The sequence below is a fragment of the Ascidiella aspersa genome, chromosome 1 (genome assembly GCF_963924565.1).
Source record: "Ascidiella aspersa chromosome 1, kaAscAspe10.2, whole genome shotgun sequence".
In the NCBI taxonomy this organism is placed as follows: Eukaryota; Metazoa; Chordata; class Ascidiacea; order Phlebobranchia; family Ascidiidae; genus Ascidiella; species Ascidiella aspersa.
Genome location: NC_139447.1, coordinates 12,588,085 through 12,612,584, shown reverse-complemented (window position 1 = coordinate 12,612,584; position 24,500 = coordinate 12,588,085). Strand labels below are relative to the sequence as shown.

At 39.5% G+C, this 24,500-nt stretch overlaps 2 protein-coding genes across 2 annotated transcripts; both read left to right on the top strand.

Annotated features, from left to right (window-relative positions):
• Nucleotides 1-1,947: 1,947 nt before the first annotated feature.
• LOC146167569 (leucine-rich repeat and guanylate kinase domain-containing protein-like) lies at nt 1,948-4,854 on the top strand. Its single transcript, XM_083383334.1, has one exon. It carries the CDS (start codon nt 1,990-1,992, stop codon nt 4,537-4,539), a length of 2,550 nt encoding a protein of 849 aa, XP_083239460.1. The 5' UTR covers nt 1,948-1,989; the 3' UTR covers nt 4,540-4,854.
• Nucleotides 4,855-4,942: 88 nt separating this feature from the next.
• LOC146167568 (uncharacterized) lies at nt 4,943-23,709 on the top strand. The gene is made up of 24 exons (XM_083388736.1): nt 4,943-5,173; nt 5,603-5,840; nt 7,788-7,953; nt 8,921-9,120; nt 9,534-9,618; nt 10,067-10,176; nt 10,535-10,659; nt 11,172-11,349; nt 11,977-12,101; nt 12,357-12,453; nt 13,045-13,225; nt 13,854-14,081; nt 14,915-15,078; nt 15,498-15,640; nt 16,104-16,294; nt 16,639-16,795; nt 17,315-17,466; nt 17,642-17,808; nt 18,808-19,071; nt 19,470-19,592; nt 20,621-20,813; nt 21,321-21,520; nt 22,594-22,732; nt 23,109-23,709. Exons 1-24 carry the CDS (start codon nt 4,996-4,998, stop codon nt 23,409-23,411), a joined length of 4,107 nt encoding a protein of 1,368 aa, XP_083244862.1. The 5' UTR covers nt 4,943-4,995; the 3' UTR covers nt 23,412-23,709.
• The last annotated feature ends 791 nt before the right edge of the window (nt 23,710-24,500 follow it).

Sequence of the window (24,500 nt, the reverse complement as noted above, 5' to 3'; positions counted from 1 at the left end):
GAATAAATTAAACAAGGTAATAATACAATTAATAGCCGGTAATAACTTTTAAGATGCCTTACATACTTTCACTTCAATATCAACCAAAATGCGTTTTTGTCGTAAACGAAATGATAGGTTTTATTGAAGAGACTTATATTATTTTTGTTTCTATGTTTTTGTTGATTTCTATGATTTCTATAGCAACTGTATACAGCTACCCTTTCACTCTAAAATCTTGTAAAGCCTTGTGGTTTTTACATGAGTTGTTGTTTCTGAGTTAAATTAGGCAAATAAAAACATTTGCTCTTATCCCGTAGAACAATCATGAACGGCCTCGCATGCACTACAAAGTAGGCAAACTAAGTTTGCGTATGCATTATGGGTTGTTAGTCAAGACTTATGAGATTTAAGGTAAAGATTAAAACAGGTGGGTAACACTAATTTACGGAATGATGAATGGTCGGAATCGTCGGAACGCTCACTAATTTACGGAATGGTCGGAATTGTCGGAATGTAATGAATAGGGCCAAAACTAATTTGATGAATGGTCGGAACGGAATGAACTGTCGGAATAGAATGAACTGTCGGAATGGAATGAATGACGCTGTAGGAGCAGAATGAACTGTCGGAACAGGTTTTATGCCCTCCTGACGTTTACAAACAACTTACCTTATTTCAAAATTGGGCGATGGTCTAGAATTCTACCACAACGCGCATTATTTGGGTTAGGTTGCGGGTTAGCGTTTGGGTTAAGGTGGGACGGGTGGGTCAAGTATTATTATTAAATAAAGAATATAATAATAATTGACCCACCCACACCCAAACGCTAACCCGCAACCTAACTCAATTTTGTGGGTTGATTTCATAACTGTGGTAGGATTCTAGACCAGCGCCCAAAATTGGAATTTGCAATTAACTAATTCAGGTTCATTTCATTCCGACAGTTTATTGTGTTCATACAGCTTCGTTCAATCTATTTTGACAGTTCATTCCGTTCCGATCATTCATCAAATTAGTTTCAGCCCTATTCATTCCATTCCGACCATTCCGAAAATTAGTGAGCGTTCCGACCATTCCTACCATTCATCATTCAGTAAATTAGTGTTACCCAAAACAGGGCTATGTCAAGGATTTACAAATAGGAAAATTGTGAAGATATACATTTGGGGTCATACTCTCTATTCTTGTATTTTGTAAATGATAGTTGATTTTAAATAAATTACTCACACTTGATTTCCTTTAATTTTAATTAGTACTGGTATATAATGTAAAACTTTTTTCGTAATCTGAACAATAGTTTTAAGCATACAAATTACAGTTAAATAATAATACAAAATTTTCTGTTTTTAAATTTTTTTAATGTTTTGGTATGGCGGTTTTTATTATTTCAAATCCAAGTAAATGTAATCATCTACAAGCGTGAATATATAATTTTTTATGATGACAAAATTCAACATAATGTTCAAATTATATAACTGCATTCATTTAAATTACTGTTTTAAAACCTTTTTAGGTCATCTACATTTTATGAAAGTTTTCGACCAGTGCAGCACCAATTTCTCAGGTGTAGAGGTTTATTTTAAAATGTAATTTACTAATTCCGGTGTAAACTGGTGCTGGTTAACAATCCTACCACAGCATTCAAACAATTATTGAATCAATGTACAATTTGGGTTAGGGTACGGGTTAGCGTTTGGGTGGGTCAAGTAATATTATATTTATCATTTAAGAACAATACAACCCACCTAAACCTAAACGCTTTCCACACCCTAACCCAAATAATGCGTGTTGTGGTTGGATTCAAGACAAGCGCCAAAAATGTTGTATGTGTATCTGTCCCAAAATGTAATAAACAATCCAAGCAAACTTGATTCGTACATTGTATCAAGTGGCATGAATTTTAAAAATGAGGTGCAGGTAAAAATTACAACATATTTTTTCTCTTTAAAAAAAAGATGATAAATAACAAAATTTAAAATTTTGTAATTTAATTTTTTTGCTGTGAAAATGAAGGGCAAAAAGGGAAAGAAAACACCAAGTCCCACACCAAAACTTGTGGAGAGTGTAATAGTTCAAGAAGAAGCAATAACAGAAGATGAATTTGGACTTGATGGACAAAAACTAACCTATAGTGATGCAAATGTCCTTAACAGTGACCAGATTACTGGTTCTAGCAACAATGACGTTCCTCTTTTCATTCCGGATGATAACTCTTCCATTGTCGAAGAAGATGAATCTCAAGGTCTGAGAAAAATTGTTTTTCTGACCGAAGATGTGGTTTGTGACAGCTTATCCAATCCAGGTTGGTCATCATGTGGCACTCAGCAGGTATTTCTCAATCTTACCTTGGCAGGTTTTGGGTTGGAGGACATATCATTGCTAGAATCCTACGTTCATTTGCAAAAAGTCAATCTTTCCTACAACAACTTGAGTGACTTATCCCCCCTAAGCAACATGAAGTCTCTGATAGAGTTGGATGTTTCACATAATCAACTGACAAAGTTGCTGGATTTCAAAGCACCGTTTGGTCTCCGCAAGGTTGATTTTTCACACAATCTAATTCAAAATATTCCAGAACTTTCAAAGCACAACCATCTTACACATTTGATTTTGTCAAACAACAAAATCAGCATAATTGGTGGCATTAGTCAGTGTAAGGCCCTGCATTGGCTTGACCTATCCAACAATCAATTAGAAGTTCTATCTGGGCTTGACAACTTGCAGATAAGATATCTGCATTTAGCAAATAATCAACTGTCACAGATTGAAAACTTGGAAAGCCTCAGCAAACTACATGTACTTGACCTTCGAGGCAACCACATTTCGACCTTGGGCGGACTGGTCAGCAACCAAAAGCTGTCCAGCCTAAACCTGGCAGGAAATCTCTTATCGGACATTACTGAAATACGACACATAGAAGGCATTGCGACCATGAGGCAACTCAATCTGTCAGGCAACACTATCGCCGAGGTTGAAGATTACAGAAAGTCCATCATATTTGCAATGCAACAACTCTCAGAGCTGGATGGAAAAGAGATAAACGTAGAAGAGAAGGTCGCCGCCGTTAACCTGTTTGATCCTCCACCTGAAGTGCAAGCAGCATTGGACCACATTACACACACAGTGTATCGTTTCTTACAGCCGAGCAAAATATATGAGAGCACCCTCCCTAGTATCGAAATGCCTTACCCCATGCTGGTGCTCACCGGGCCACAGGGGTCGGGAAAACGTGAGCTAGCTCATCGTCTGGCGCAAGAGTTTCCTGATTACTTTGGATTCGGAGTATCGCACACGACCAGACAGCCACGCCAAGGTGAGCAAGACGGTAAAGACTACCACTTCATCGCACCCGAGCATTTCCAAGCTCTCGTAAGGCAGGGTTGCTTCGTGCAAACCTTTAAACATGGTGGTGCGCTCTACGGCCTTACCTTAGACTCGATCGAGGCTGTGGCCAAGGAGGGTTTGGCCTGCGTCGTGCACATGGAAATAAACGGCATACGGACGCTGCGTAACACCTACTTCGAACCGCGTTACGTGCTAGTGACGCCTGTCACCGCAAGCGAGCACACTTCCCGTCTAACTGAGCGCGGCGTATACACTCCAGCGCAGATGGAACACATCGTCAAGCGCCAGGGTGCCATGTACAGAGACATAAACCAGGAGCACCCTGGCTTTTTTGATATGGTGATCGACAGCGACAAGCTGGCCGACGCATACGACCGTCTGCGACAGTTGGTGATGGACTACCTCGGCACAAGCGACCTCGCATCTGCAGACGATGCACCGCAGCAACCCCTACTCTCCACAACCGCGCATAAGGACGAGACGGGCACGCAGCAGACCAACGCGTCGACAAACGCTCGCCGCACCTGGTCGCGTCCGTCCTTCCACGGCGAGTCCGGGCACAGTCTGAATGACGCCAGCTCTGCGCGGCAGAGAGCAAAGCTGGACTCGCGACAACGCAAGACTCCCGTGGAAGAGGCGTCCTATATCCGTCGCCAGAACGCCGCGAAGGAAGCAGTCGTCGGATTTTCCCCAAGCGTCTACGACGAGCTCTTTCAGCGACCGCTAGTGCCCATGACCGCGCCGGGCATGCTGGAGGGAAGTCCCCTGGCGCAGGCGGCCTCCATGTACCAGGACCCGTCGTTCGCTGCGTCGCTCTATCCAAACGTGGGTGACGGTGGCAAAGCAACAAATGGTAACTCGGACGAGACGAAAAGCGAATCATCGGACAGCTCGACTTCAAACGCCGTGACCTCTGACCTTTCCGGTCTTTCGTCGGCTCGCGGCTTTTCGGACCAGGAGTCGGTCAGACAGGCGTCCAAGCCGAAAAAGAACCGTTCTGGGGCCGGCGAGCAACCTCTGGACTTGACCGCGCTCAGTGACGCACTGGATTCGCTCAAAGGCTCGTTGAAGGATTCATCACGCACAACAACACCGCTTGGCCCGCGCCTTAAGCACGGCGACCTTGATGATTGGATGGAGCAGAGCTTGCCTGACAAGATGGGCGCCAACGTTAAGCCGGTTCTGCCTCCCATACCTACAGGAGGCATGTGAGCGCACGGTGCTTTGAAACATACAATAACCTACCGTCTATAGTTTATTGTTTTTTGAATTTTTATCCCAACTTGTGCCGGCCCTTTTTGCTTTTTTGTCATGTAACGATTCGAACGGACCTTATCTGATCACTCTTTAATATAGTTTAATACTTTTGAGTGGTATTTTGCGACGTTGTTTTTTGTGCCGCTGTAACAGTAAAGATAACGTGCATGCAAAGTTCGTTACTGTGAATGTTCGGCATTTCAAATTCGCGACCGTACATTCTCATTTTCTTCACCGACCATTTAACTGCACAGATATATTACTGCATTTTCGCACACTGTGAGTGCATTTTTCGTACATTTTTCGTCATTTTCCAAACGCAAAACGCTTGAAATCGCCCATTTCCATAGCAGGTAAATATAGTTAGATGAAGTAGGGTTGAAATGCGCTGAGTTGTCGCGAATAGAAGACATGGACGAGCCTCCAGCTGCGGACGCGGAAGCTCCTCCCGCCCCTCAAAAGGAGAAAACTCCTCCCGGCAAACATGGATCGAAAAAGTCTCCTCCAAAGAAACATGATTCGGATTCGGATGACGACAAACCGCACTTTGTCACTTTTACGATTACGGTCGCCGTGGCATACCCCAAGCGTAAGTTTCAAGTGCATATCAACGTAATACATCTCTACTGGCAATTGTTTTTTTGTGCTGATGTATGGACGTCCTATTCAGGTTGCATTTATATCAATGGTGAACGAAACTGGTCGCGGGTATAATACACTATGTTTTGGGCATATCAATAACTTTAGTACCCCTTTCCGTTCCACATTTTTGTTAAGGGCATAATTACAGTAAATAGACTTAACCTGTAAAAATGACTCAATTTTTCCGGCAAACGATTTAAAAGGTATTGGGCAAATACACCAAACGTATTTTTTATAATTTCGACCCAAAACAAGCCCTTCGAAGTTAAGTTTAAAATTGAGTCTCACAATGTTCGCATTTCGTTTGGCGCTTTCTTTTTTCAATTGCAATCGTTTCGTCGTATTTTTGATTTCAATTCTTCTACCTTGCGTACAGCGGTGGACGAGCACACCCGGCTCATGGAGGAGCTTATGAGGCGCAACAAGCGCACCGTGGAAGCGCCACGACCGCAGCAGTTCCTACACAGCGACTACCTCGTGGCACCCAAGCACGAGCGCACGGTCACCGACGTGGTGACCTACTCGGTAGCGGCCAAGGTCTTCACAGAGAACGAGTCGAAGGTGGTGAAGACCTGGGACGACGGCGACCTCATCTGGGTGGCCTGGATGCACAGGTAGGCTGGCCGCTACTTGATGTTTTTTTTTTCGTTTTCCGATTAAAAGGATTTATTGTGTTATGGTTTCAATTAGGGATGCCCGATACTTGTTTCATTCCGATTCGGATACACGATATTTCGAGAAAAAAGTCAGGCAATTTGATTAGATATCAAATAACATCATTACCATGCTCAAACAGGCAAAGTTTAAATTGCAAGGGGGCAAATGCTGATAATTTTCGGGGTATTAGGCTTAAACAAGCTTTTGCGCTAAGAAGCCTATGTATCTTTTTTTTTCAATATGTAATATTTTTTTTTTGAAAATTTGTCTTTAAAGATAGAAAACAGGTTTAATCGCAAACATAGGTGTAATGCACAAATTAGTTTGGTATCGGATCGGTACCGATACCACCCAAGTATCGGAGAAGTACCGATACAACAATCTGGCATCGGATACCGGCTCCGAACCGATATTATCGCACATCCGTATAGTTTCAATATAGTGATGCTTTAAATTAAAAACAGTCGTACTCGGTAAACGAATATCGCCGCTTTCTGTTGATCGAGTCGAGGAACTGTGCGAATTACTGAGTATACGTTATTGAACATGCAATGTTGCCAGAGCCGCATAAAATATGCTATATAAATGTACAATTTGCACATACACTCATACAGTAAAAGCAAATTTCATTGTTTTTAATTTATTGCCTGCTAACATCAGCGCTTTCTGTTTAACTGACCAATAAACGGCGTTATATTTGGCGATCGCATAGACGAGTACTTGTCGAGTAAAACGGAGATGGCCGAGTATGGTATCTGTATAAATTTAGTATTTAACTCGGACGCTGTAGGTTTATCGTAAAGCAATACGCTACGTCGCTACACTGTACTGATTAAGTAAGTGGACAAACATATTCTGTCGTTTTAAAATCAAACAACTATTTAATACTTCTCTTATAAAATTATCACTTCAAACACAAAACAGACATTGAAATGAACATCTTTGCTAACTACAATCACTAAACAGTATTGTTTTACAGACCACCCCATTCCTGCAAAAAATTGTTGTGCAAGACCTGATACAGTGTGTATTGGGTTTGTGCAGCTGTGTGAGGTAAACTCATAAATCAATTGTAATTAAATCACATAATACTCCTTTAAGTAGTTTACCTGTGTGTTTGGGCATTAAAGTATATAATCCTATTTTTACTTATTGGCCGTTTTAATTGTTATGCGTTTTTACGCAATATCATTTTTAAGAATCCTTTTTTGTCATTGTATATTTGTTTTCATCATTTAATGTCATGGTATTGATTTTTTTTGTATGGTTCGTAAAAGTTTTGCGCTTTTGTATCGGCCGACTTTTTGTTGGCTATCTGCTATTCTTCCAGTCCGCAGTATTCTGCAATAGGTCTGAGGAACTCACTGTCCAAAATATTTTTTTGCTGATTTTTTTAAAATTGTTTTGAGGTATTCTTGTTGCATTGTGTGTTTAACATTTGAACAACGTTTACAACTTTGTCAGAATATTTCATTACACAAACAACAAAAGTGATTTTACTTGCAAAACTATAGCACCGTTTTTGTGCGGAAGCCTGGGACACTAAAACTAAGCTAACCTTACCTTACAACTACTGTTTTTTGAGCTTTCATCTGTAACAAAAGTTCCTAAAAACTAAAGAACGTGCCTTAACAAACACAATGAGCAAAGTTTTCGGTTGTTTATTTTCGTTTTAACGACGACCCGACTTAAACATTATCTGACCAACGGCTGCTGAATAATGTGCTTCATATTTAGGCTAACCTATTGGTGTAAGCGCATTTGCTGTGGAGCATTATCTGGAAATAAATAAAACATCTCACCATTTTTCTCTAACTCAATTAAATCAATTCAAAACAACAAACTGCGACGGTTCGTAGTTGCTTTCCTATTTCATTCAAAACCCGTTCCTTTTCCTTATCCAGCCACGAAATCGAAGTTAACACGAGGAACGTGGTCGCTCTGTTCAACCACACGATCGATATGAAAATTTGGGACGCCAAAGAAAAACTTTCAATCAAGGCCAGGACCGACCGACCCAAGGCCTTCCGGCTTCCATCGGCTGCCGACACCCCATTTCCCGGCAAAGGGGTGAGTTTAATCCTTTCTGAACTTTACTGATTTGTAACAGCAAGCATGCTCTCAAGTTGCTTACAAATCCTTCGGCGAGACTGCGTTTTTCGCGCGTTGTATATTAATGTATTATTTTTTTTGCCGATGAGCATTGGCCGGGATGCTTTCACTGAAGTTAAACCAGTGTTTCAGATCAGCTGTTCGTTCAATTTTGCATCGCGCGTGAAATTTACTTTTTGTAATTTATAAAAGGAACAAAAACACTTATTCGTTTATGCATTACTTGAAAAATCTTCACCTTTATATATTTCCCATGTATGTGGTGAAACTAACGGCGAAACTATAAAGCAAACAATAAAGTATAGACAAATTTGAAGTCCTTTTTACTGGAAAGTATAGTGACAAAAAAGTTTAAAGTGTTTGCATCTGTAAACCAATCAATAATCTTTGTGGACTTTACCATCGATCAGTATAAGACGACATTTTCGAAAAAGCCTCTGGAAACCATTAATTATTAACGCCTTCTCAATAACAATAAATACTAAATAGTGGATGTAAGAATAGTGTCAATATAAAGATACACCCGAATTTCTTCTTTAATGTTTTATTTGCAAGCGCTATAGTCGCAATACGAAAATATGCAATCTGCAATTATTTTACTGCTCTCAGTAGACTGTGTTGTATTTTAATGTTATACATAATAACTAAATTGATTCATATCGCGTTGTTATGGCAATTTATTTGGTCAAAAATCGGTTGTTTATTTTGCTGAATGTGAAACTTATTTTGGAAAATTGTAGATTTCTTTTAAAATATGTTTAAAGAAAAGCGCAATTAAGATAACAGTGGCGTGACTTTTTGTCTAAACTGGAAAAGTATAATGACAAAAAAACAACTATCTATATGTATTTTACTACAGAGACGCAATTCAATACAGGATGAAAGCGCATGATTTTCTCTTATTTTTTTGCTTTCTCCCTGAAAGGTCCAAGCCGTAGTCTCGAAGCAGTCTTTGTCCTGGCTCAACGTTCAACCACGTGACTCGGTGACCGACCTAGATGCTACCAAAAAGGACAAGAGCAGGGCGTCAGCGTCGGAAACCATGACAACCAGAGCACTGGAGGAAAAAGCAATGAAGACCGAAAAACCGACTGAGAATGAAGAGCGAGAAAAGCCAGCTTTAAGGTGTTTGTTTAGTTTCTTATTCAAACCTCGAATAAAAAATCGACTTATCTATTTATTTATTTTCTACTACTCTTAGAATTAAAATTAATGCATTCAGTTTTTGTAAATTTGATTAGAATACAATTACCGAATTCTTGAACATAAACTATAATTTGAAAAAATTCTTAGTTTCGACTGAGAGACTAAAAATCGCCTTACAGTAAGTAGCATTTTTTTTTTAAATAAACGTGAAATAAAGTTAGATCACACAAGCTATTCACAAATTAAATTTAAATTGGAATTAGTCGCATTTTGCCCCGAGTCTTTGCACTAGCCAAGTAGAAATAACAATATATTATTGTCCAAGTCTGCTTGTATAGCTCAGCATTGCTTGAACCTTTTTCATTGTGCAGTATTTTTTTGTTTTCCTGCAGGGTCCGTAGCTCTCTAGGTCGTCTTGCCGGAGTCGACGCCTCCGCAGAGGAAAAGAAAAGAATCAACGAACTTAAACGGCAGCAGGTCAGGGTGGTCGTTGAGACATACGGTCGTCGTTTTGTGAAGTTTTGTGTAAAGCGCAAACATTGCCTATTTATAAGTGTTTTTAGAAGTTTATTTAATGTTAGTGCTGCCCTGTTTCAGAAATCTTCTGCTATTAAGCTTGTCCTGTAAAACAATAGTCCGAGATAAAACAATGTTTGGTTGCACACCTTCGAACAATACCCCAAATGTCTTCCGTATCGACTTTTATATTTACTTTACAAAGAGTGTTGTTGTTGTATTGTGCTTTTTAGATGATTGTATGTGATATGTTACGCCCATTGTCTTGAAAACGCCCACGACCGAATGAAACCTAACACAAACATTCACTTTTGTGTAACACTTTACCTATTTTACCCCTTTTTGAAATCTTTACGTATTTTGAATTTTTTTTTTACGTATTTTGAAATTAAGTTTGTTTTACATTTAGGCAAAACTAAAGCGGGAGTTAGCAAGAAACAGAAGAGCAAGTGTCGCTGTTGACAAATCTATAAAGAGGGCTGAAATCATTAAGGCAACGCCGGCTTTGTTTGACGATAAGTAAGACAAGCTTCTCTTAAATTATTGCCTTAATACTTTCATAACTACAGCCATATTGTCCACACATTTTTACAATTCAACTTAAATTAAGTAAAACACTATACACACAATCAGGGTGTAACAGACAACAATTTTCTAAACTGCTGGTCTCTGAATTTAAGCTGAGCCGATTAGCTAGTTAATCGACGGTCCCATCATAGACGAGATGGTTAATTCGCAGCTCCCTAGAAAAGTTATAACTAAAGCCTTGTCTGCACAAAACACCAGCTTGTTTTGGTAAACCATACATACAGAGGTCGGTCTACCATTATACGGATTACGTAAAAGCGTAATTTACCAAACATTGTCTTAACTCTAGCGAGGAAGGCAGGCAGTCGGAGCTTTCCAAGAAGCAAAAGTTGCAGGACGCAGATCGCACCACTGACTCGACAACTCGTATAAAGGCGGCCACCGTCGCTGTCAATCTCGAGCTGCTATTTTCTGGTGAGTACCGTGCGACTCAAGCACGTTTTATTCGCACGAAGGTCTGCTTAAATTTTAATTTGACTCGTCGCACGAAGGCCCTTGAGAATTTTATTCACTATACTTGGTCCGTACCACTTATGGATGATAAGAATGAAAAAATATATTTAACACAAGCTTCTGTACTTTAATTTTAAAAAAACGGTCCCTGTCATTAGGTAAACCATAAAAAATCGCAAAACTATTAAGATGAAATCGTTTCATGTATTCTTGTTACAACAAGTGATAAGCAACGGATATTGATAACTGTTTTCGATTGATCTTTTCACTTAGGCCACAACACGCTATTTAGGACAGTGTAACTTCGATATATATTTCGCCCACACCCAGGAACGTTGTTCACCTGGTAAAATAAGTGTTTTTTCGGCCAACATCGCTATATTTGCTGTCTGCGACTCTTTAAATATGTAGTTTGTGTAGCTGTGTAGCAAGTTTATATTTTAATTTGAGTAACCGTGTTTATGACTTTTTAGGAACCAAGGTTCTGACATCTCGCGTTAAGGAGCCTGTGGGTGCGATCCGCGATGCAATGGTCACCGTTTCACTAGACGGTAAACTTTTGCCCGACTACCTGGAACGCTTACTTAACCCCCTCGTCATCAAACTCAAGTCGGTGAAGGACTTGCCCAAAACGCCCGTGCCTTATCCCCAGTAAGTGTTGCATAATGCTGTGAAATGTGTAACGGCTCTACCAGGCCCTAATAATTAAAGTCACAAATTTGCCTTTATGCGGTTTTTCATGACTTGTGGGTAGATACCACTAAAGATGTAATTTGTCAATTTAAAAATGATTTTGACAACGTTATTACGTTTTTAGATGCTGTGTTTACCAACTGAGTGACAGAAAACAAATATCCATCCTTCCCACTATTTATATTTGTAATAATCAATGCAAATAAAGTCGTTTAACGTCGTATAATAGAATAAGTTGACTTAGCTTGAAGGTTGATTTCCATCAGTGAGACGTATTACTTGACTTAAACGTTTTTATTGCTAATTTAAATTCGGTATTATTTGCCTCTTGGCAATTTTTTTTTGCAGAACAAACTGATTTATGAATAACAGGTTAAATTTCGTATAACGTAAAACATAGTTTAAAATCAAATCATCCTATAAATTGCTAAAGGTTTTTACTTTTTGTATGTAATAACCTAATTTCCTAATTAGTTTCCCATGGGTAACGTGTACCAAAATATTCGTAAATTGCTTAACGTATTTTCTCCATTTTATGTAAGCAGGATTATTAACAAAGAATTTATACTCTATGTATTTTGCCAGATTATCAAGAACATGTGATCCGGTGTACTGCAAGTACTCCTTCCTGGGTCACCCGTATCACATAACGCCTGGACGACCACACGGAAGGCACGTCTACTTCGAAGACATACACGTTGTTTTGCTAGGTAAGGTTTTTATCATGAAGTACGAAACATTACCGCAACATGGCAGAAGCGGTTTAATTTGTGCTGGGAGCTTTTGTGTCTCTAGTTTGTTTTTTTGTTTATCAACAAAGAATTGTTAGTATTATGAGCGTCCACATGTACTGTAGTATCCTAAGTTTTTTTTCCTTTGGTCCGCAATTAACAAGGACATGTACTATAATCGTGTACCTAAAGAATAACATTTAATACGTATTGTATAATTCGTTTAATATGCAGGTCGATTGGACGAGGGCGAGTTGCGGGAATACATCCAGAGTCAGTCGTTGCAGATCAATGTTCACGACCGCGACAAAACTGTGGAGGGCAATCAGGGGTAAGTTCAATCATTAGGTTTTTTCCTTGTTCATGGTTAAAAAAATGCAATGCAATTAGCGTTAGATTTCACGTAGCAGGCTGAAAAACAAAGCACAACAATATTTATTTTGCACGGTGGAAAAATGCAATGTAAGTTTCTGTCCTATCATAATTATGATTGAAATAATAATACAAACAAAATTATAAAAGGAAGGAGACTGACAATATATAGTCAAGCGTCAAAGCATTTTATTTATTTTTTTAATAAGAATAGCAACACAGACCTCTTAAAAAAATTGTGTGTAACTTGAAAAAAATGTTTCAGGATAAATACCTTACTCCATGCAAAATACCTCATTCCAAAATACAAAAAACAAATATAGCTTTAAGAAAAATCGCACTGGCAATGTTACTTTTTGTCTAAGTAATCTGTAACCTCCGTTCAAATAACCCAGCCATCAGTTTCGGAAGTTTTTTTGCAAGAGTAATTAGCAATAACCTATTAAGGGTTTACAGTGAATGTGGTTTACATGGTAAAGCCAATTGAAAAATCGAACATTTGTCCGAGTGGCAGTTTTTTACCTAAAATCTTACAAATATAATTTCGCAGTCGTCCGGCTCTCTTCGGCGCGGAAAGGTTCGACACCAGCTTGGCCAACGTCGGGATCGTGAGCGCCAAAAAGACGACCTTTAATCCCTTCCAAAGCAAGAAGAAGGCGTTTGATCCGTATGGTGTCGCCACAGTGTCGCTCATCGACATTCTGCGCGGCCAGACTTCCCTTAATATTGAGGTTTGCAGAAAAATATGTGACCAAACGTTTGCTAATTCGTAGCACATTCCATTTTAATACTAAGAGTGGTGAATCGTGATAAAAATACGTTTTTTTAACCAGGCTATATTAGTAGCTGACTTTATCACCTTTTATTGAACCCTTCAGTTCATTTCATGAATATCTGTGATTAGTTTTGGTCTAAAACATATTTAGTGAAAATTTTAACCTTATTTATTTAGTGAAAATTTTAACCTTATTTACCTATTTTTGTTCATAACGGTAGTCCTTTAGTCCTAAACTTAACTTTGAGAAATATAATAAAAAAATAGTTTATACGGGTTGAGATGAGATAGTCTTGTGTAAAGGTGCAAATAAATGTTTTTTTCTATTCAACTTTATGTTACATATTTTCTGCATGTGCTATAATATTTTATGTATTACCGCAAATTCAAGTCAACACGCCCAAATAGGTGATAAAATAAAAAAGGTAGCATCCGAGACGTGCGTTTGACTTCAAAACAGCACAGCCTAGATTTAAACGGGTTAAAACCTTTAGTTCGAAATTCGACAAAACAACAGCTTAACAAAATAAACGCTGAAACATGTTTTCAAACGAAGGGCCTAACAACCCAGCATACATGTTCAGACTAGCGTCCTTCCGTGCTCGATGCCCAATGCCAACCAGGACCCTACCACAATGGACGACGACACCAGACTGATGGGCGTTGCCGGCGCCGTGGACAGGCCGGTCAGGGCGCCTCAGCTGGCCGGGCACTACATCCAGGCCGGCACCACGCTCAAAATCAAGGTCACGTTGCGGTTCCCCTTCGTACCAAAATCGAACGTGCCGCGGCTTCTTCCCACTAAGGAACAGGTAACGTTCTATTTGTCGTTTAGATCAGTGTTTTTAATTTTAATTTAGTTTGCGGCTCAGTAGGAAAATTAAATTAAAGACACTTTCTACGAAACAATGTACTATAATTTTTCAGTTTTCGCAAGGATATTGTGTATATAACTCTCGATGCTTGCTTGTTTGCCTATGAGTATTATGTAATATGGATAGTTTATATTTTTAAATTAGAAAAAGCTGCGGCACACTTAAGATACTCTCAAGGCTCACTGGTGTATCTGGTTTACATTTTAGATTCTAATCTTACTACTTATGACTTTAATCCCTACCTAAATATTTTAGTAGGCCACATTTTGTTGGTTTCTCCCAGGGATCAATAATCTTTTTAAGAGCATTATTCTTGCTACCATGTACTGCCATTACTTGAACCATATACTGCCATTACTAGCACTACATGTCACAGTCCTAATGTATAGATCATATTTAGTCTTTAAAGAAGTGTGTTTTAATGTTGGAATAATTGTTTCTTGGCAACAATTATTGTTTTAAATAGATGTAATTTATATCTTTATAAAATAGAAAGTTTGATTTGCGACCAAGTGTGGTGCGTTTGATGCCCAGCGATGTTTTCGCCTAATAAAACCAGATTCGCGTGTAAGGAGAGGTCGTAAAACTTCTAGTCAAACTTCCACGACCGCTCTCAATTTTTCTTCATGCTTTTCTGCGTTTATTACACATTGGGTAATCCACTTCTACTTTTTCAAACCCAATTTTGTAACCACTTTCACCCCTTGGCAGGTTGAGATAGTCTAAAACGCAGCCTATACTCACTCTTTAACAATGCCACGCTTATTTAGATGTGCCCTTTCTCGCGAGTGATCTACTACTTCAGCTACGAGAACAAGCAGCTTCTCAAGCGCATCGAGGACTTTGTGACGCGTAGGAACGGCGTCGCCCTCAACCTAGACCGCTTCGAGAAGCAGCTCATGGAGTCGGCCCTGTCCACCTACAAGCTAACCATGTACGTTGTTTTGCCGATTCGCCTCATATATGTTTTTTGCCTAGTAAACCTTCCTTTGAGAAGGTTAATTAATTGTAATTATTTTTCCCGAAGAATTAGCGCAACCGGTGTATTGCAATGGTGGCGCTTTCCTTAATAGGTGCGGATTTTTGCGGGCCTAATCATATGCATTTTAGGAAGTACAACAAGTTTTAACTTCATTTTAACGTAAAGTAGACTATGTTGAAAATGAATAAAGAGATGTTCGATACTGTGGTATGGGCTTTGTTATTTTTACTAGGTTTTACAATCTCCAACCATTATGCTCTAATGTTAAATAGAATTGTGCACCCTTTTAACACTTAAAGTATTAAACATGCTTTCTGATGTGCCATGCGCTTATACCTGATACTTAACAGCACAGTTTTACTTCTGTAAAGTGAGCAAAAGCGCAGCAAGACGCTCGACATCGTGACCGGCTTTCACGTGATCGACGGCAAACTGCACCTGCTGGTGCTGGAAGGACTGAGGGAACAAGCCATGAAGGAACTTCTGCGAGAAATACCACATTCGAAGCCGCAAGGTGAGGACCTGGCGCTCAAATAGGGAGTGTTTTTTCGCTTGTATTAAAGAGGCCGAAACGCTCTTTTTAATGGTATCTCAAACCAGTACCTATACATCTGTTATTCCAGCAGTAAATTAGCGTTTTTTTTGTAAGCAGGTCGTTGCGATGTATTAAAATCTCTTAGCGGTCAACATAGCTAACCTTAAAAAAAATGGGTAGAACAAAAGGCAATTTTACACGAGTCAAATTAGGCATGTTTCATTTACTTAGTTTATTAATAGTTTCTGTGAAAGTTTTGCCACGTGCATAGTAAGGTTCCAGTAGAATACTAACTCCTTATGCTTTGCGTACACACTTCTTATGCTTTGCGTACAATTTTCATTTTTTTATGATTTATGAATGCGGCCCACCGTGTTAAAAAAAACTCCATACACTTACCAACAAATCGAATCAAGCGGTGAATTTGTTAAACGTTTCGCAGACGGAGAAACGCTCGTCTACCTCTACGACACTTCGATGACCTTCAGCAGTCGCCTGTACGCCGGCCTTGACGTTGACTTGTGCCGTGTTCGACTCCACCAGTCCATCGGCGAGATCCTTCAACAGCCGCTGCTCTACGTGCGCGACATGGTGCCCAAGCCGTGCCTGGACTGCATCACCAAAGTACACGAGGTATAATGAAGAAAAATAAAAAATGAAAGGATAAATATCAAAAAACAATTTATCCTGAGATTTCTGTATTTTTTTTTTTAATTTTATGCTTTTAACTAAACAGACAATAAAATAATCCGAATAGTATACAACTAAACATTACTATACTAAAAATAAGTTCTTCCGGAACTTATTTATTTTATCCAACGTTTTGGCTACCAATATGCAGGCTGCCTTCTTTACTAAATAAGTGTCGGAAAGTATCTTCATGTGCTTGTGGCAATAAAATATAAATGTCTAAGAGGAACGTGATAGGCATTCATAATACAAAACCAGCTGTTGCTCATCAGCATATTTTCGTTTAGATAACAAAGTTGAAACGATTGCGCGATGTCGCTTTCTCAAACCTCTTTCCGACGTCAGAGATGGTGATTTCTATGAGTCGCGAGTTCGGGGTTCCCCTCACATTCGACGACTTCGAGACTCATCATAAAACTACCAATGATTTACCAAAACCTTCCGGTGAGTGGAAAAATAACACTTTTACGGAAACCGTCCACATTTGATTACAGATAATCAAAATTTACAGTTATTATGTGGAAAACTCGTAATTATGATAATCCTACAAACTTTGTTAGTGTCACCCGGTTCATCTGTTGTGACTTTACCTGTGGTTTTCCATATCGTTTTAACAACACTGCTTTATCTTGTTTAAAATTAAAAAAAATCCTGTCGCTTCGACTGTTTTGCACGTGTAAGGCTAGTAACTGTAACGGACTGCGCAACTAAGTAAAAGCTGTACATTTAGTAAAATATATGCCGCTGTACATTATGCTTCATCGCCAATTTTATATATTCTCATGCGGCCCCTACGAAACTCAGAGCTTCATAACCCTGCATCCCCATACTTTGAAAGTACAATGCTTACTTTTTAGAAATTGATTCAATTTTCCCTATTTGGTTTTCGGACTATTTAACAGTGCTCATAGTCTGGCCCTTAATCATAAAATAAGCAAAACCATTTTTTTCTCTCCTCTACAGCTGGTGCTCAAATCGACGTAGCACAGGCTGAAATATCCTCTGTCGGCCCCAAGCGGCAGTGGACGCCAATGGACAACAGCAACGAGGATTACATCAACTATTTGGAGCAAAAGAAGGACGAGAACGTGCCGAACTACGTCACCAATAACATAGTAAGTTTTTTCATATAAGCTTTAAAATCGCCTATATTTTGTCCACATAGGCGATTTTAGATGTTAATCTTACGTTGATATTACCGCTTTTTTATATGTCGTTGGTCTGCTATAGTATTATAGACCATATTTTGCTTTAGATATTGTTGCTTTGTAGGTCTTACTCTATGTTTAGATTGCTGTGCAAGAGGCGGGCAAGCGACGACGCCCGCTACATCCGACCGTCCGCAGCCTGACAGCAGACGTGCCGGCCCACAACTACAGCAGCCAGTCGCTCAACTCGACCGAAATCGGCAAGGACATACTCAGAGGGATACTCGCCGACAAGGATCCGTCCGGAAGGTATCCAGCGCTTATAGAGCAAACTTAACCTGCTTTCGCCGCGGCCCACTTTTAACACACCTAATAAAATATATTGCTGGTCCATGAAAAGATCTGTAAAAAACTATAACACAAAAACAAATGCTGATAATTTAATCATTGCTAATGTAAAATTTATGTTCGAGCAGCCAAAAATTTCTTTCGATTTCTATTATTATTTTGGTGCGATAGGTTTATAGTTTTCGTTTCCCTGACATATAACGCTTATATAATTACGCAAAAGCTTTTCTAATAGACATCTTCTGTTGCTAAATTCCCTTGAGTGCATTTTTGCTGAAAATAAAACAGCCACGAGGAAGCTGGGGATTTTAACGCATTGGTAAAACCAATAATGCATTTATCGACTGAACGAAATTAAATGGCAACTTATTTTGGGATGCAATGCATTGAGAAAAACTGCCTTGAAGCAACGTTAAAGGTGTAACGCCGACGGTGGTGTAGCACTATAGCAGTGGTTCTTAACCAGGGTTCGACGCAACTATTTCAAGGGTTAGGCGAGAACGTCCTCTGAAACATAAATGCTGTTATTTCAAGCTAAATTCGAATCTCTTTTATGTGCCAAGGTGTCATGTGACGTTGTAAATTGAAAGTTTGGCCAATTTAAGCTATATAAATGCAAGTTTATAATTTGAATATGCCCAGTTTCAGCTGCTAAGAGGAAGAAACGAATACTGAGCGAAAGTTTGGGGTTCGACAAACGCTTGCAGAATAACATAGGGGTTTGACAGGTTACCATAGGTTAAGAACCACTGCACTATAGGATCCTTTTGCAAACCATATACCGAAATAATTGAGTAACCGAAATACTGTTATTTATTCAAAGACATGACTTTGACCTAAGTTATTCTGCGAATGACTTGACTGGGACTTAAGTCAATTCAAAAAGACTTGATTATAACACTGCTATAGGATCAATTCGCGAACCGTATAACTACTAACGTAACCTAACTCTACTCCCAGGTACACGTACCACCCTGCCTACAACTCGGCCATGCTGGTGCCGGTCAACGTGGACGCCTTCTACCGGGCACAGGACGAGGCGGCCAAAGCGGCCTGGCGCACCGGCGACGGCTTCGTGTACCCGGGGATGAGGAGCAGTCGGGCTTGCAACGAACACTCCCTGAAGCCAAACGAATCGAGGATCGAGGAGCTGCGCCTGCGTTTCCGTGACAACGTCCTGCATCGCAACATCCTGAAACCAACCCTCAGCCGGGATCGCATGACGTAAGTCTCCCAATCCCTGTGGCTTGTGTGACTACATTTTGGGATTTTGCTGGCAATGGCACGTTAATTTTTTTTCTCATAGGCGGGATTAGCTTTGGAACGTTGGTTATTTTTGGAGCTTTTTGGCCTGTTTCACACTGACTGAAATACTGAAACAATTTTGGCTTTATGCAGTCCGCAACTTATTTGTTACGCAAAAATACTTTTTGTTAAAGCGTAGAAGAAGGAATGGATTGTAAGAGCATAGAAGACCAATAAAAACTTTCACCTGTGAACTGGGTCAGCTTACCTAAATCTAAAAGCACAAAGGCTATATGTTTACATGTCGTTTAGTATATATAATTTCCAATATACCGACAAAGTTAGTCGAAAACCTTTGACTTGCTCTATTTACCAAGATGGGAAAACCGATCCAAGGACATTGAACTTTATCGGCGGCCGGCCTCTCAATTCGGAGACGCCCCTGTCACCATACACTTGGCTGGTCAACTTCGCTCAGACGAGGAGCTCTCGCATAAAAGGTAAGCTACGATTAAAGAACGTTGTGCTGCCTAATTCGTAATACATATACGACTGTGTTTAAAGAAAGGCTTATATAAACAACTGAGCGGTTACACAACGCCTTATACTATGGTTTAAAGCAGTCTTCCCAATCCATTAGTGGCTCGTGAACCACTGGTGGGTCGCGAAGAATTTCTAAATGTTACTGTTTTCTTTTAGATCGATAACATATTGTATTACGTAACATTTATGCAACAATATCAAAAATACGTAACAATTATATGTTTTGTTTCGCATTACATATTTCAGTATGTAGCCTACGCCAGTAGTAAAGATGAAGGTTTATGTAACTTTATTTGTTTGGTCATATCTCATTGTGGGTCGCACAATAAAACTTGCATTAAAAGTGGATCGCAAACTGACAAAGATTAGGAAGCACTGGTTTAAAGTGACAGATGTGTTTAATAGTCATTTCAGCTATTCGAAGCAACGAGGTATTTAGGTGTTTATACGGTACTTATATTTATATCTAAAAAAGTTTATCTTGTCCACAAAAATAATCGCTTTATCACCTCAATAACATGGCTGTGTGTTGTTTTTGTTCGTCATTTTCAACCACATGTAATACAGGTATGGAATAGGGTGCGTTACCTTTTAAACCAGGATTTTTTTATCGCGGACCCCTAAAATTTATTTTGCCTCGCGTGGACCACGGCAAGCAAAAAAATTCAAAAATTATGTCATAATTTGACGCCACAGTACAAATAGACTTCATAAATCTACTGATTTCGATCAAAAAATATGAAAGTATAATGGAGTCTAAATATTTAGTGCCAAACCGTTTTATTTTTATTCAAACTGATTTCTTTAAAAATATGTTTGCGTCCTAAACATACACTAATATTCCATGTAGGCCTTCATGGACCCCCTAAAACTGGTTCGCGGACCCCTAGGGGTCAATAGACTTCAGTTTAAGAACTTCTGTTTTCAACAAAATATCGCTTATCGTCATCGTGTTTTTTCGTCACAATCCAAATTTCCTCTTCAGAGAGGAGATGGAGCGTTGGAGGTCGCGGGTTGTGGTTGAGGATCCCACGATGCGCTTCCATCGAGTTCTGGCCGCAACCGAACAGAGCAACGCGTCCAACCAGCTGGACAGGCTCACCAACCTGCTTAAGGACGAACCGCGCAAACTGAGCCTAAGACGACAACAGGCCCCCGAGATACCACCGCTGTCCGTGGTGAGATGACGCTTTTTGCGTGATTGATTTGCACCGTGCGTTGTTTGAAGGCGCAGGGCAAACTAGGAAGTCGACCTTTGACGTTTTAGAGAGAAGATAGCGCAACAAAAATAAAGACGACAAATTGGTAACTTTTCGTTAAATATGTCACTAGTGCAGCAAAGGGATATATTTTGGTAAAAGCTCAGGGATCAATTTTCCATCCGCTGCCCAGGAACTCGCAGTTTCTACTTGATCCTAGCTACCTAAGCTTTTTCAAACAAAGTGTTTAGGAAAATTTTAAATAAATTAATGTTGTAGAGGTTATATTTTGAAAAAAATACGTGAGTATTGTATAGCTTTCGCCAATTTTACTAATATTAAAGTGCCATTACATAGGGACATTTAAGAAAGACAACGCCTTCACTTCAACGTTCCAAAATACTCTACTACTTATTGCGAGTAAAAATAGCCGTATATGTAATGGCTAGCCACAAGCGCTTAACAGTCCCCTTTTTGTCGGTCAAGGTGCTTAACCCGAGCGTTGACACAGTGGCGAGGGCCAAGGGCGTAAAGCTGCCGCCCGCTTTCGACGAGTCTCGAGAGGAAAACGTGGGCTTCATGCCCGGGCCGTTCGACGACACTAACTGGACCATCGACTCGAACCGAATCCACATCAAGGACGAGGAACACAGGAAGTTCGCACAGATCCACGGCCGCGACATCAAGTAAGTACTGCCGCACGCTTTTGATGAATATGTAGGCCTATAGACTCTATGATACTATTACGTTTACACCACGAGAAAACAGTACCACAGTAGTAGGCGGGAGGAAGTGGGTAAGATATTTTTTATGCAGAAAGCTAAAAAAAATCAGGGGAAAAATCACAGTTAACCACTCCAACCAATATTATAGTTTAAGACAGTGATTCCCAAATTGTGTGCCGCGGCACACTAGTGTGCCTAGAGAGATTGCCAAGTGTGTCCCGAAGCTTTTTGTAATTTCGGAAAATAGAGTATTTGTATTACCAATAGGCATACACACAACCATTTAAGATTTATATACGTACTATTCATTACAAATTAACCACTTTGAGACCTTTAACCTACAAATAGTTTGACGTGTGTTAAAAGTCTGACACAAAATATATAAGATATTTTTAGTGTGCCGCAAGCCAAAAAAGTTTGGGAACCACTGGTTTAAGATCTAACTGTCGTACAAAGTGTACTTAACTGGGATGACTCGCATACAGTCAATGTAATTCGCAATCACCTCTTGCAATTCAGGTTGTCGTATCAGAACGAATATTATTATTTAGAATGCGTTTAATTACAGCCATTCAACATCAAGTAAGGCACCAACTAGAACTGGAGCAAAGAGGTTGCCTAAGACGAGAAGCGGTGTCAGTGCAACATGCCGAGTGAAATAGACAGTCGGACAGGATGAAGAACCACAGCAGCAGCGTATTGCATACAGCGTGTTGAGTTTAGCCCGTTTAGTTTTAACATAGTTAAACTATTCGGTAAGAGTTGTTTTGACCTTGTGAATGAGTTTGAGTTTTTGCTATTATAAAAATTGTTATCAACTTGAGGAAACAGTCACGAGCACAAAGACACAGTAATGTGATGGTTAGAACATTATTTGCCCTTAGCCAAAATGTTGTGCAGTTGGTAGACCAGTAAAGAAAATACTAAAGAAGAGAAGGTTATAGTTTGTCTTCCGCCATTATTAGAAACAGAAGGTATAAAATTATGTTTGCCACTCCCAATAAATTCTTCTTAAAATCTTGTTTTATTTCTAGTCTAATTCACAAGGAGCGGACATTATTATCGAAGCATGTCAAGATAAAACCACTCCTTCAGAACGAAATGGACAATCACCTGTTCCGCATTCCTCCCATTCCGGATCCGAAAATAGACGCGGAAGATAAAATTACTGAGGTAAGCATACAACTTGGTAATTGAGGCATATCAAACGCCCTACATTTTCTTCATGAGCCTGGCAATGTTGTATTATTATATAGATCATGGGTGTAATTTATTAGGATAAATAACTATAAAACGTTTGCATTAGAAGATTCCTAAAAACCAATACCCTTTTATTGCTGACAAGTATTAGCCCCAAACTTCTTCAAGTATCAAATGCAACACAATGTATTGAAACGCGGCTAAAAAAAGAATTGAGGCAACATGTTATTTTTACGAGAACTATCATATTACTGTTCTGTTAAAACGTAGCTCAAGCCTCGCGCTTTATATGCTGGATACAAGTTAAACTGTGGAACTACCACTTTATACCGTGTTCATTGTTTCAAAGCACGAAAAGCCGGACTTGTTCAGCGGAAAGAGCGAATACCGTTACAAGTTCGCGCCGTACGAGGCCGCAGAGAGACTCCGTGAAATCTACCCTCGTCACACATTCGCCGGCTTTACCGCCCCAGTCGGCGACGACGGCAAGTCCGCCGCCCGCGACGCCAGCCTGCACCTTCTGCCACTGACCAAAGAACAAGCAGCCCGGGTACCCGCGGATCAAACTGAAACACAAAGGCAGGCCTTTGGAACCGAAGCTCCTGGAGACGCAAGCGTTGAAATTGCAAAGCAGCCTGTTTTAGTTTCGTAAAAGAACTTGAATCGCGTATTGATGTTGATGCCATGTTTTCTTATCCTATTTACGATATCAACCTTTATTTCACTTAACTTATACTGAGAGCTATTCGTTTGCAAATTCTGTTCAACCCAGGCTCGTTGCGGATACATGTGTACGTGATTAATCCCGCTGAAAGTATCAAAAACATATCTGACGGTATTTTTTTATAAACCAGATAGTGTTGTTCCATACAAGTTTACCTTTAGCGAAACTTTACATCTCGTTCGCTCCGTGTTTTTTGTCGTGCGATTTTATATTTCAATGCGAACTACGCCAGCACTTAAACAAGATATTAGTGTAGACAAAAATATTTTCGTTATTTTTATCAGCCTGTACAGTTTATTTCTGTATTTAAGCTGCATTACTTTTTTTACCAAACTATTGATAAGTTATAGCTGCGAAAAGAGTTACCATTCGTCCGAAACTAGGGTGCTTATGGGAAAATTACTTTCATTTAATTACGAGTTAACTTTAGGTAATGGCTGTTTTGTAGAAACTGACAAATTATGTACCAACAGTGAGATTGAGATGTTTGAAAAACTGTTTAAAAATCGTAACTAATTTAGACTCTCTGTAAAATCTTATTTATGTGAGGCACTGCTTACCTACTACACTGCAGGAACAGTTTGAACCTGGCAGCAAATAATATTACACGGTAGAAAATTACAAACTTAGTGTACATGTAATTGAATGAATACCTCATGCAATGAAAACAAGAACAAATCAACCATCCGGAGTTCAACAGACTAATATGCGTTGGTTTCAATTAATAAGATCCTGTTTAGCCTAGGCCAGTGGTCGGCAAATGCCGGTCCGCGAGAAGTTGGTTACCGGTCCGTAGCAGGGTTGTCAGATTAAAATTTTGATTTTAACACGAAATGTACGTAAAAACCTAAAAAGTCAAAAATAATCAAATATACCGTATTTTAACATTTAAAATACTTTTACCTTCGTTTTAATATAGTCTACAACTCTATGGGTGATTGGTATGATAAAAAATCACAATAGTATCCAGCTCTCGTGTATTTAAAACAACTATAGTGTGTTGTGGCCATATGAGTT